The sequence below is a fragment of the Pteropus medius genome, unplaced genomic scaffold (assembly GCF_902729225.1).
Source record: "Pteropus medius unplaced genomic scaffold, Ma_sr-lr_union100, whole genome shotgun sequence".
NCBI classification, from domain to species: Eukaryota; Metazoa; Chordata; class Mammalia; order Chiroptera; family Pteropodidae; genus Pteropus; species Pteropus medius.
Window position 1 is genome coordinate 206255 of NW_024354496.1, and position 14368 is coordinate 220622.

Consider the following 14368-nt stretch of genomic DNA (forward strand, 5'->3'; position numbering starts at 1 on the left):
AACGTCACTAGGTGGGCATGTCCCCTGCTGGACATGAAGTGAAAGCACACGCCGGAGTCTGTGGTTGGGAGATTTGCGATACGATTTTCGCAGGCCCACGAAAGCCACCTTGTCACAGAGCGGTGAAGACCTTGGCTGTTGCTGTGGTCCTGTGACAAATGGGTGCCCCACAGCCTCTGGTTAACACACTCACGCCGTCGTACTGGCTCTAGAGAAGGCCCGTGACAAGCGAGTCGTTCCGAAAACCGTGGCCTGCTCACTGACAGATATGGAGCACAGGCTCTGTGTCTGCGGATGTCGAGGCTCCTGTGACGTCCCCGTTCCCCATGCCGTCAGGACAGCTTCTCCTCGGTCAGTGTTTCCTGGATCACAGTGGCTCCTGCAACAGAACCACAGCTGCCCGGAAAGCCTCCGATGTGCCTCACAAGTTGGTGACGGGGGTGGCTCCCAGTGGTGGTGCTGGGGATGGCGCTGATAAGACACACACACACATGGAATCCAGTGTACACACAAGTGCTTTGGCTGGCACCCAAAAGGAACACCCGAAGGACCTCGTGAAAATAGGGTTTCGCTTTTAACATCTCGCCTGGACCCCAAGGGATGCGGACGAGTCCGGCTCGGCTTCGACTACTGCGGACCGTGTGGCCCCTGCCAAGACATTTCATGTCCCGTAACCATGGGAGATTGCAGGAGACCAAGGCACTCGTCGGGCTATAAATGAAGGTTGCTGCTTCCTCCCTCCAGGGACTGCAATTAGCTGGGACACGGCAGCTCCTGGGGGGGCCCAGCGGGGAGGCTACGTCACCTGCAGCTGGTAGCTGGTACCTCTGGAAAGCAAGGCTCAGAAGAGGCTCCTTCTGGCACCTTCCTTGCCATCCCCCACTTCTGAACGCTCACAAATTCTGGATTCGGTATTTGGAAATTGGGAAATAGAGTGATGAACGCTCAACTGGAAACTACAGTGGAGAGCATCGTTAAAAGTTACAATAGAAAGTTAACGTAGGGCTTTGGGGAAAAACGAGAGAAAGCCATCTAGAAGAGAGGAAATGATTCCCATTATTACACGCTCGCTCGTCGGGGAGTGCGTAACAATTCTTTACGCAGTCGGAATTGTTACATAGAATCCTTGTGGTCCCAGAATACTGTGTCTCTGTTCTTTTTTTTACCGATCGACACTTTCTGATTGGTCGACAGTCACCGTTTCGGTTGATTTTCCATTCTCACTGAGCAGATATGTCACTCTGTGCTCACATGGCCTCCAGACTGACTTTCGAAAACTAATCAGTGGATTCTAAGCGGACGGGGTTCAAGTGTTTCGGTCTGGCGTTCATCGGCGCTCAATCCAACTTTCCAGCACTTTCTCCTCCTCCCTCCCCTCACCGATCCTTTGTCCCTCTCCTGAAGATGGCCTTTTGTCCCTAAATACACAGGGGCACCCCTGTGCCTCAGGGACTTAACTCATGCTTTCGATTTTGAAACAAAAACAACTTCCTTCCCTCATCCGTCCCTCCGACCCTAGCATCTTAGGAAGTGTCACCGCTCAACGGACAAGACATCGAGAGACATTTCTGGAACTGAAAATCATGAGGACCGCTGTCATCTTGGACTTCAAGGATCACCAGATGGCACTCACAGTAATTTTAGGTAGCGCGGGGGCAAATATTTTAAAATCTAGCAGTGATTTCTTGTCACAGGTGATCACGCACGTGCAACTAACACTTACGCTGGTACAAGTAAGAAAAAGTAACTGCCTTGATTTAAGGGAAGATATTAATAAATCGTAGTGCAATTACGTGCAAGACGGCAAACGCAATGCAGACAGCCCACAAAGAACCGAGGTTTGGAAATATGAGTTGAGACAGCGAGAGGGCTCAGGACGGCAGCAAACGGAGAAGGAGTGATAAATGCCGGACCACACTCGGCTCCAGGTTACGAACAGGCGAGGACTCCGCATCCTCTTGGTGGCCTCGCACAGGGGTCTGAAAACTACACACACCCTGTGACCGGAATCTGGCCCGTTTCCTGTTTTGTAGGTGGAGTCACACTGAACACAGCTGTCCATTTTGGCTACATGTTTTTGATGGCTGCTTCTGCGCTACAAAGGCAGAGATGAGCGGCTGTGATGGAGACTAAAACATTTACCATCTGGCCCCTTCGCAGAAGTTTCCTCCGCCCCGATCTAGGAGACAGACCTGCCCAGCGGGCTGGGATCCCACAGCCGGTTTCCCGAGGCCAGCAGAACCCTAACACTCGAGCGTGACAAAGACATTCAAAAGGGAACGTCACAGCCCAACCGTCTTGGGTCCCCTCAATGCAAATATACCGGACACAGTATTAACCAACCAAATCCAGCTACAAATAAAAAGACAAAGTGTCCAGGCAGAGTCGGGTTTCTTCCACGAACGCGGGGCCGAGTGTCAGAAAATAAATCGACGATTTCTCCACGTGTAACAGAGGAAGGTTCTGGAACCAGACGGCCCATTCTGAATCCCAGCTCTAGACTTCCTAGTGGTCTGATCTGGGCGAGCCGGCCGCTTCTCCGTGCCTTGGCTGTCTCCCCTATAAGTGAGCGATGCAGCTGCGTCTCCATCCTAGGTATTAACGAGATTTGTCCGTCAAGACTTAAAACACGCCTGGCACGCAGCACGTGCTCAGTAAATGTGAGCTACAGTGAGCCGCCACCTAACGTCATCGACAGGTTCTGTGACTTCAGGCAAAACGACGTTTTGACCCTAAAACGGAAACCGATTTTACCGTAGGCTCCCTGATATGCAAACAGCAGCTAAGTTCCTATGGCATCTCATCAAGACTCTATCAAAATGACGTCTCACAAAACGACATTATTCGAAGACCTGCTGTACTGTGTACAACAAGGGCCGTGGCAAAGGGGACAGACAGACAGGGACGCTGTCACTGATGGAGGACAGAGGACGAGAAGCTAAAAATGGCAGCGGTAGCAAAGACACGAACGAAAGGGTTCAACAGGATTCTGACATCTTTACGGCAAATCTGCCTAAGACGAAAGAGTAGAGGACGCTTTTCTTTCCAGGGAAGGGACAGGGGATAAGTGTGGCATTATCGTAAGGGACGCTTGGGAAATACGCGGCCCAAACAGCAGTCTGGACGGCGACGGAGAGGCTGCCTGGACAGCCAGCCTCGCGAGGGTGACACATACTGACCGCAGACACGCAGGACGCGGGCGTCACCGTGTGGACGGTGGCATTTAAGAAGCGGACGGAGGAGGAGGAGACACTTGAGAGAAAAAGACAGTGTTGTGTCTGACAGCCCAGATGACTTGCTTTACCGTCTGGAAGGAAGAAAGGGAATGAAGTGGGCAGGAAATGAAATATATAAAGGCCGGATACTTTTAAGGTCACATTAGAATTTCAGAGCAGGCAGGTCTTAAATGTAATGGTGTGTGAACTTTGAAAAAAGTCACTTCGGTCAGCGGCTATCGCATCTTAGCTTAAAAAAAGGAAACTCAAACCATCTTAGATTTTTTTTCCTGTCACCAACTCTTAAACGTAGAAACCGACAGAATGAGCCTTAAAGGCATCTTCCCCAGAATCTAACCTTTTTGTCTTGTGGTCGTTAATATTAATGGCAACTGTTTGGTTCTACTGCGTAAGACACGTATTTAAACAACTGTAACTGACAAACACTCAAGTGACTTTCATGCTCATCGCTTTTCCGAAACCACTTTTTACAAATTACTGAGCACGTGAATGGCAAATGGCGAATCTCAGCTCTTACCCAGATACGAATCAGAACAGGAAAACTCCAAAGAGACAGCATGACCAACGGTGCACGGGAACTGGGGATGGCGGGGCTGGCTGTGACATCTGCGACTTCGAGCTCGCTCGCCAGGGTTCCAAGGTGGCTACTGTACATGGTTATAATCAAGCTTTTTTTTTTTTTGAATGAAGAGTTCATTTGCAACTCTTGCGAGAGGGTTTGTGATAAACCATTCCTCACAGCCATGCGGCAGGGGGACCGACGTCCTGCAGAGGGAATGCCGACTCGCTCAGCTGCTGGAGAGCCGTGGATGACTAATGCCCAGAGCTAGCCGGGGACCGTTTATTCTTTCCATGAGAAAGGCACAGGCTTCACGTGCTCCCGCGACTTACCCACTCCTCCCTTTTTATAAAGTTTTCTTAAAACGTACACACGAACGCACAAAGGACAGCAATGCCACCATGACCCAGACTGACGCTCGGCCTGAGACTCAGGCACTGTGGACAGCCAGGCTCTCCCCAAGCTCTCCTTCCGTCCCCCTCAGCAGGTGCCGCATGCCCATGTGACAGACACCTGGATGCCAAAGCGTGGGCGGTTATCGATGCTTCAGACGTGTCGCTGAACGTCGCAGCCGGGAGAGGCACACCTGCAGGTGTCACCTCTGTCCTCGCTGAGTGCAATCTGCATTGACCTCCGTGGCTTTAGTGAGATATAATTGACATGTATAGCATCCTGTAGGTTTAGGCTGGATCTGACCCACGTATCCACCGCAGAGTGACTGCCAAAATACTGTCAACGCCACATCGCCTCGTATTGTTACCTTTTCCTCGTGGTGAGAACGTTTAAGATCTATCTCAGCCACCCGGGAGTAGATACTACGCCACTGTGAACTGCAGTCACGTGTTGTACATTGTAACATGTACCTTTCCGTATTGTTCCGTTGTAACGAACTCTGAGTTAACAGCTGCTGAGCCTTGTGGAATCTTTCTAGCAAATCACAGAGCCCAAGGGTGGTCTTGGGGACCCCGGCCACACGGCCACAAACGCGTGGCTTGCCATCTGCTGAAAAAGAGATGTTAATTGTTTCATATCGTCTTAAAGGTACTCTGCATCCTCTAAGAACGTGGCCAGATGATACGTCTTCCGTAATTATTATCTGACGAAATTAACAATTTCCTGCATTATTTCCAAAGCAGAGGCCTCAAAGAAACGCTTGCCGTGCCATTTCATAAAGATTCTCTTCTTGAAAGAAGGATACACAACGGAAAAGAGCCGCTGAAGTCAAAATAGATTCTGAGAGACTCAGCTGAACAATAAGCCCCGAACTTCTGCTTAAATCAAGACCGCTGAACCATTTAAAGGACTTCCCGAATCCATGGAAACGTGTCTTGCGTTAAGACGGCGTTCCACGGTCCTAGGAAACGCAGTTGAGCCGACCGGCTAATTTGTCCGCTGCTATTTACAGAGGGCAAAGCCACTTCTTCATTCTGCAGACACAATTATTCACAAATATTAAAAGCAACATCCTTTTCCTGATGGTCTAACTTCCTCCCTGGAACTTAAAAAAAAAACAAAAAAACTCGGATTGAAACTCTGCTACTCTCGATTATTTTATTATCTGCCGGAGAATGTTTCTGGCAGACGGCCCCTTCCTCGAGGGGAAAAATACCCTGGAAAAATTTAATAAAGAAGGGGCCTGTGTTTCGCTCACTGTTAAGGAAAATTTGAGTTTCTGCAATGGATCGAATGCAGCGCCCTCCTCCCCCCAAAAAGGATGAAGAGTGAAGAAATGAGAAACCCGTTAAAACTCCGTTTACTAATAAGAACTAGTTGGAAGAAAAATCACTGTACAAATAAAGGATCTGAATCAGTGGCTCTCAACTGGGGGGTGATTTTGCCCCCCAGGGGACAAAGTCCAGACACATTTCTGGTTGTCACAAAGGAGGGGAAAGGAAGCGTTATTGGCATCTAATGGGTTGGGGACAGGGATCCTGCCTCAACCCTACAATACAGGACAGCCCCCCAGGATAAAAGATGATCCGGCCCCATGTTGAGGCTGACAAACCCTGACCTCAGTCAATGGGTTCAAAACCTTCCGACGATGCATCATGTTGTGGCCACTCGGAACATGTGTGAGGACGAAGACCCTCAGATCTGCCCACCCGTCTCTGGCTGACCACATACCTGTGACAGAGTCCTCTGAGCCAGACTTCCTAAGGGGAGACTTTAAAAACATTTTAAGGCTCTCTGAAAAGCGGTGGGGAGAAGCCACGCACAGACTTTTATCCCCTCAAGTAAACACGCAGCCTGCCCAGGGAGTACGGTCTCATACAACGCAGAGCTGCTTCTCATCATCGGCCAGGAGAAGCCAGCAGGTGGGCACGGCCAAGGAGAACTGGCCCAGTTCACTGACGGCCCGAAGATGCGAAAACTCGCGCTCTATGTTCACGGCGACTGCTGTTCACCTTCCGACGATTTTCCATGATTCTTCTGTTCCCAAATGCCCCGGAAGGTCCGTGCGGCCCCCCATTTGTCAGTGACTATGGCCATGACTCAACTCCATTCACCAAAGAGCAATCCCATCAAAAGCCAGGCCCACGCCACGGCTGATGACCGGCACAATTTAATTAAAATGTCTCGGCTGCCTACGTGTTACTGACCGCTCGCTCTCTGTCCCCCGTCCCCCCCACCCCACCAAGCTCCGCACACAACGGAAGTGCGAAATTACGTTTTGGGTTTAATATTTCCGATTCCACAATTCTGAAATCATCACAGACTCATGGAGAGTTGAGAAAACACCGGGGTCCCGTGCCCGCGTCACCCAGCCTCTCCCGATGGTGACGTCGTCTCTGTGGTAGCGTAATATCCAAACCCAGAAGCTGACGTCAGGCCGACTGACCCTGTGAGACTCTGCTCTTCACAGCTTCTGGCCTGCACTTGCGTGTGTGCGTGCATGCGCACGGTTCCTGCGAGTGTGACTCTCTTCTGTCACCGCCGTGAGGACACAGACCCTCCCAGAGGCACGGAAGTCCCCGCCCGCCCCAGCCGCTGACAGCCACCGCTACGGTGTCGTCATTTTCAGTGCCCTGTGGACGGCACCTCGCTGCGTGATGGTCTTTGGACCGCATTTGTCTGGAGACTCACGCAGGGCGTGGCGTGGACCTACGGCTCATTCCTTTCTATTGCCGTTGTTTTTGTAAAAAAAGGACAGATTTTGTCAGACACCGATCTAGCTTACGAAACGGTGTCGGGTGTGCCAAGAACGTACCCCAAATGCTATACAGCGCCATCAAAAAGCCCTTAGATGGAATAAAGTCACTGTGGGATCCGGGATTCCTTCCCTTCTTTCTAGGACTGGTTTTACAAACTCCGAACCGGTCTGCACACAAAGCTTTTTACAACGCTGTGATCTACTTTAAAAGCTGTGGTAACGTGGGACATGGACGTACCATTTTAACCATTTTTCGGGGTACAGTCCTGTGGCATCGGCACGTTCACACCGTCGTGCACTTGCTCGCCGGCCATCTGCAGAACTGCTCCATCTTCCCAAAGTGAGACGCTGTCCCCATAAAACGACACGTCCCCGTGTCCCCTTCTGCAGCTCCTGGCAGCCACCATCCTGCTGCCGTCTCTATGAAGCTGCCTATTCTGGGGTCCTCACCTGCGTAGAATCACACAGGTATTGTCTTTTTGTGACTGGCTCATTTCACTCCGCATCACGTCCTCGACGTCCATCCACGCGGTAGCATGTGTCAGAACATCTTCTTTATAAGGCCACATAACATCCCACCTCCAGGAGGTACCCTTCTAAAGCTTTCATCCATCCGTGGTCATTCCAATTGCTCCCGTGCTGATTTTTTTAAACATCGTTTCACGGCCGTCTCCCCCAAAGGAGAAGCTCATCGCCTTTCCCGTGAGCTTCTCCAACACGTCACCCCTCTTACTACAGCAAGCTCAGAGATTGGAGGTGAGCGGCCAGGGACAGAAATGACGCTCAATACAAACGGCTCGATCCTTAGTCAGGCGGCCCTTCTAATGCAATTAAACCAGAGGCCGGCAGAAGACTAACGGTAATTTTTGGCGTAAGTGACGGCGCCCTGCTCAGAACGCATCGAATATAAAGAGCATCATGGAAGTGTTTGTTCTACAGACGGAAATTCCCAGACACCCCTCCTGAATCCAGATGGCCTGGATGGAAAAAGCACTCAATTTCTCAGGCCCCAAGTCACCTGGTGCCTCTTCAGAAGGACTCTGTTCACCCTCAGTCTGATGTTTCCTCGGAGAAGCTGGGCAGGGACTGTGGTCCCTTAGAAACCGGGGTGCCCAGAAGCTCCTCGAGATGAGCGACCAGTGTCAGTCATCTGAGTTAAATCTTGCAAGTCTGGGTATGTAACATTTCACTCTCTTATCTGCCAGGGTGAGATATAACATAGAACTGTGTATATTATGTCACTCCAAGGGCACATGCCAACCTGACCTGGCCAGTCCTGTTTGGGGGAACCGTGCCTGTCTAGACTGCAGATGTTCGCTTTTAAAAATCGCTGCTGCTCCTGTGTGAATAACGCACATGTGGTGACGCCACCGGACGCGATCGATGTCTCTAATAAACTGGCCTCCTGACCACGGATCAGGACAAATCAGAAAGCAAATTCCAGCACATGAGGAGTTTTCGACCAGACGCGTACCTCTTTAAATCCTCACGACGAAGAAAGAAGTTCATCGTCCTGGCAGTTTGTGATCTGCGATCCATGAATTTTTACCATCTCTTGTCATGATAAAGCTCCTTTCGCTACCTAAAATGTTTCAAATGACAGCCATCGGGGACACGCAGCCTGGTGACATACCCAGACCCTGACAAGACACCAGTGAAATGCGACTTCTCACTTGTGTTTGTCTCTCATTGCCTGGTGGTTTTTACGCAGCGCCTGCCCGCTCACTACGGTGCTCAGAGCTCCAGGTGGGGAAAGTCTCCCCGATTTCTGTGTGTCTGCCTTGTGTGTCTGGGCAAAGGCTCGGAGTTCCAGAATCTGCCCTGCCTAGGCCCCTGGGATGCCAGCGGGAACACTGCCGTCGGTCGGCAAGCCTGCACACAGAGACGCACGTCCCACCCCCAAGCTCTGTCTCATCCACGGCAGGGCCGGCCAGGCTGCCGAGTTTTCTACTTTTATGCAGAAGGTTCCACGGTGAAGGAGATGCTAGTGCCTAGGGGGCTCTCTCACTGAGCAGATCTGGGCGAGAGCCACGGCTGGTGGAAGCTGTCACCCCGTGCCAGGTCCACGGAGGCTAATTTTAAACCCGAAGAGGAAGCGGAGAACGTCGTCCGTATCCTGCAGACGCGTCTGCCGGGGACAACGTCCTTTTACCTACTTCCCATCATGCTCTGTGCTACGAGCTCACGTTAGCGCTGTGACTCCGATCGAATGTCTAAGCCACCGACGTTTACGAAGCGCCTTGCCGCCCGGCGATGTGGAAGAGGGTGTGGTGACTTCTGAGAAAGTGAAAGCTACGTGACACCCGACCCAGCGATCCCGCTCCTAGTTAGGGACCCGGGAAACGAAAACCCGCGTGCTCACATGTAAAACCTGTGCGTGGACGTTTCTGCAGCCGCCTTAGCTGTCACTGCCAAAACTCGTCAACGACTCAATTGTTCTTCCCCGGGCGAATGGCCCACCACCGGCCACGTATCCTGCACACGGAATCCCGTAGAGCCACGAGGGACCAACTACAGTCGCCCCCACCCCCTTATCCATGGGGCATACGCGTCCAGACCAGTGGCCGCCTGAAACCGCGGACAGCACCAAACCCTGCATAATCTGCCTTTCCTAAACATACGCACCCGCGACAAAGTTCCATTTGTACCTGAGGCACAGTAAGAGATTAAGAATTAAAACAAAAAAAAATCGAACAATGTTAACGACGGGCTGTCCTGAGTAACGGTGCCTGGTCGCTGTCTCAGAATAGCTCATGGTGCCGTGTGTCCGGCGTGGACGCGCTGGACAGAGGGACGAGGCCCGTCCGGTGCCGGACAGCGGGAGATTTCGGCCGGCTACTCAGCCAGGGCAAGATTTAAAACTCCTAAATTGTTTACTTCTGGAATTTTCCGTTGAGCATCTCCAGACCTCAGTCGAGTGCGGGTAACCGCGGAAAGCAGAGCGTGGGGACGGGGGTGGTGGGGGGCTGCCGCAGACAGCTGGGGGGAGCCCACGGGAGGCCCTCGGGTGACTGACATCCGCCTCCGCGGGCGGGGCAGTGACACGAAGCCACTGCCACGGCCCTTCCCGAGTCTTCCTGTGGTGACATCTGCGGGAAAGCGTCGTTTTCGGCGTCCCGTCCCCTCTGCGTGGGGGGCGCTCCCCTGGGCCCAAGGCGTCCCGGCCGACACGCACGCACGTGCGGCGTCACAGAGGGAGACGCTGGCAGACGGGCAGGGACGCGTCTGCTGGACGGCGTCCGCACCGAGGGGCCGGCCTCTCTCCACCTCGTCTGGTGGCCGGGCCCGGGAACGGCCATGGTTCCGGAGAACTTGTCCCTCCCTGCACCAGGAAGGTGCGGTGGACCATTCCGGGTGCACCCCTGGTGGGCAACAAAGCACAGACCTACGGGAGACCCAGCCGTCTCCCTTCTGGCAAGGCCACCACCCGCTGCACGCCCTTCTACGCCCAGCCTGACGACTAACAAGTATCACTGAAGAGCATCGCTTGGCACCGGAGAACCTCCTGGCACCTTCTGGCACCTTCCGGCACCTCCTGGCGGAGAAACCAGATGGGGAGGAGTCGGGAACGCAGCACCTGTCAGCACGCGGGCCTCGTGCCTCACGAGCTTGCTGGCGAAGGACGAAGGGAGGGCACGGGGGCCTGAAGGGGAGCCACGATCGAGGCCGCCTTTTTCCGTCCCTCAGCCTGGAAAACAGAGCGAGTCCCCTGGGAGGAGGTGCTCCTCGCCCTCGGTGGGAGCTTGACATCCGCGTCACCCACACTTCAGGATTTGAGAGACATGTGTCAAATCGCCCCAAAACGCACAGTCGATGAACACGGCAGGCACCTCTTCTCTGCCCCCCTCTGGCGCAGTGTCCTTGTGGGGTGCTGCCATCAGTTCCAGGGCACGCACAGTCGTGAAGCGGGGAGCTGGCCCGACACTGTTGGTTCTCGCCCTCAGGGGCCTGACACACTGGGACCGCAGTTCCGTGACGGTCCCCAAGATCCACGCCGATGACATTCTATAGGCTGCTGCCTCTCCGCCCCCTTCCACGGTTGCCTGGTGACAGAAACTATCAACAAACAGGAGACAAATGTTAAGAAGCACTAAATAAGGAAGTCTGGCCTTTCTGCGGGAGGGAGGGAGATCTCCATGTCTATTCGAAGATGCTTCCAACGCTGCCACCCCGGGCCCGTGGGACCAGCCAGCGGCGGCACCCGCAAAGCTTTCATTTACCTCGACGTCCACAAACACAGGGGCCACAGGTTCACCTTGTGCTTTGTTCACGCGCTGTGAGTGTCCCATCTCATCTTTGCACGGAGGGGCTTCCAGAAGCAAAGGGGCTCACGTTCACCTGCCAGCATCGCACCAGCTCTGTGACGGGACCACACCTGTGCTCCAGGTGAGGGACCGACCCCCTTCGGAGTGCAGGTCTGGGCAGCAGAGCAGCGGCGGTCACCTCCCGGGTGTAGAGTTTTCTTGCGTGTGGCAGTTTCTTACACGATGTTCCGGCACAAGCGAATCCAAAGGATCTCGTCTACGTGTAGACGTACGTGCACCTTCCTTGAATGACGGACGTCCTGAGTGACAGAGGCCCAGACGTGATGCGGACGCTGTTTATGACGGGCCGTATGGATCCCCGATGTGCTGCACCCCTTTTTGTCCAGAATAACCATTTTTTTGCAGAGTTGAGGCTCCAATGGAGTAAATGACTTGTTCACGGTTCGAGAACTCGGGCCTTTGGCCTGGCTGCCCTGCCTGCCCACCTCACCCTTCTAGGCGAACTCGAAAATAGGCTGGGCCCAGGGGCTTGTGAGCAGGTCCCCCTTGGTCCTAGCACACGTGTCTCTGGGAGCTGGGACCTGAAACTTGCTTTCCTTCTTGAAAAAGCAAATTGCAGAACAGACACCCTATGCTACCAGGTGTATGAAGCTTGAACACGCACAAAGCAGTTGTTATGTACTGGGGTGAGTCCCCACCCCGCCAACTATGTCAAAGTCCTGCCCCCCAGGACCAGAATGCGCATTTGGAAATCGAGTCACTGCGGATGCGATTCGTTAAGATGAGGTCACAGTGGAGTAGGGTGAGCTGTGATCCGACAGGACTGTGTCTTCACAAAAAAGGGAAATGCGACAATTCTGGACAGACACAAGTGTGCACAGGAACAACGCCTGTGATCCTGAAGGCAGATCGGGGTTTGGGGGGGGCGGGGTTGGGGGGTGCATGTACAAGCCCAGGAATGTCAGCAGAGCACCAGAATCTGAGAGGCGAGGAACAGAGCCCTCCCGGCCTCGGAAAGAACCAGCGCTGCCCGCACGTGCATTTGGACTTCTATCCTGCAGGACGGGACATGGAGCCGTCTGCTTACGCCACTGCAGTCTGTGCTGCCGTGGGCCACCGGCCCAGGTAAACCAACGCGCCGTTACCTGGCACCGCTTAGGATGACACCCCTGTGCGGGACGCGCACGGGGGTCAAGCCCACCCAGTTCCGGAGGGTGGTCATTACCGCTGAGGGGACCAAGGACGTCGGCCCCAGAGGGGCAAACGCACGGGCCAAGGGTTTACTTCCTAAGGTGGGCGGGCGGCAGAACACAAGGATGTTTCTTCATTAATGTCACTTTGTACGCCTCTCATAAAATAAAGGGTTCATAGTTAAAAAGGTGCAGTTTCGAGATGAACTTAAAAATTAATAAACTCAACTGAAACAGAAAGAAGACGCAAAGACTTTTAAAAAGCAGCAGAGGCAACGCTGTCGGCTGGGTGCAGACTCTGCCATGGAGGGAGCTGGCCCTCGTGTATAATGGGGACATCGACGCTCAGTGACGTCAAAGGACTCGTGTTAGGGATCCCACCTGTCTGTGACGAAGCCAGGCCACACACACCCCGGGCTCCATGGCACCCTTCAGCCCCCTCAGCTGCCCCGAGGATGGGACCATTATGTCACAACTGGGCCTGTTCACGACTTACCGCAAAGGAAAGTCTCGGTCATAACCAAAGGTGTTGGGAGAAACAAGAACTCTCCTTAAGTTTTAGGGAGACGCGGCAGGGCCCATTTTTTTTGGGGGGTGGGGGTGCAGGATGGCAGGTTGGAAGTTCAAGACAGCAGAGGCCCTAAATCTGAGAGGTCCCCGCTTACACCCCAGCTCACAAATTCCTTCGCTCTCGCCAAGGCCAAGTGTGCCACGTGGTACCCGCTCGCTGCCCCACTGACGGGCCGCCTGTGTTCACGCCCATCCAATCCCACCCGAACAGAACCGGGCAGGGGACAAAGAACACATGCCCGCCCGCCACCCAGGATGGGACGGCCCCGCCCGCCCGCCCCCCTCATCCATTCTTCAGAGCCTGGCTGGTCCACCGGCGGCCGGTGGCTGTCACTGGAGCGTGAGACAGGTGTTCCCCGCCCCCTTACCTGACTCCTGGAGGTACCGATACACCAGGAAGTTCACCTCGTCGCTGGTTATGCTCATCTTAGCCTGGCCTCGCAGCGATGGGGTCCTGACAACGCGGGAGCCACCCCCTGCGGGAAGCGACAGGAGAAAGCGGAGAGAGTGTTCACACGCTGCCCGTGACGTGCTCTGTCCGCGTGTTTTCCGAGACGCTGGAAAGAACCACACCCACGGCGCGAGGCCCGCGAAGGCCACGCACGCCCGCTCCGTGCTGCGGCACGTGACCCCCCACCCCCGATCACGGAAACCTGTCGTCGTTATTCCCATTAAAAAAAAAAACAAAAAAAAAAAACCACACATCCTGCTGAAACGTTTCCCTCAAAATAAGAAACGTGGGTGTATTTTATAAGGCTGTAATAGTGTCAGGTACAAACCACATGAGAAAAAAAAAAAAGGCAAATTTCGGAGCGCACGGAAAATAAAAACAAAACCCGACTTTTCATTCGATAAAAATCGCGTGCGCGTTTGTGGTCACCATTCCTTGAAAACGGGCATTACGATGGACCCCTGCAGCCTGTGACGGACACGGGGCTGTCACAGGAAGCGCGTATCCAGACGGGGGGGATTACTGAGCAGACCAGCCCACGTCTCAACACGACGCTTTTCACTCGTGAGAGTTTTAATGACAAACGTGACGGTCACGCCACCTACCGGGGCTACACGGCACGGAGAAGGGAGCAAATGTCAGCGAGGAGCTAAGTAAGGGCACATGTCACCCCCACCCACATCATTCTATGACGAGGCCACGTCTCAGGAAGCAGAGAGTCTACATTTTTTTTGTATTTTGCCACAGAACTCGCTGCATCAGGCTGGCTGAGGCTTTCCGTAGCTGGAAGACAGTTGAAAACCTGGGGTGCAGGACACGATGGTGAGAATTGTGGGACCTGTGTGTCTGAGGTGGCCAAGAAAACAGTGATTTTCTTTCCAGGGTCCTAGTTGTACGTTGGAAAGAAGCCAACTCCAAGAGACCAGAAGATGCCAACGCAGTAAAT

General features: G+C 53.6%; 1 protein-coding gene across 7 annotated transcripts in view; it reads right to left on the minus strand.

Annotated features, from left to right (window-relative positions):
- Window positions 1–14368, minus strand: part of LOC120594220 (F-box-like/WD repeat-containing protein TBL1X) — a 182123-nt gene that overhangs the window by 27941 nt on the left and 139814 nt on the right. For 3 of the 7 annotated variants that reach the window (XM_039852221.1, XM_039852220.1, XM_039852225.1), the window contains exon 1: window positions 13340–13474. The exons of the other annotated variants lie outside the window; for them this stretch is intronic. In XM_039852221.1, coding sequence (XP_039708155.1) covers window positions 13340–13397 — 58 coding nt within the window. In that variant the 5' untranslated portion in view covers window positions 13398–13474. Of the gene's footprint in view, window positions 1–13339; window positions 13475–14368 lie in introns of those variants that run through there. 7 annotated transcript variants of the gene reach the window in all.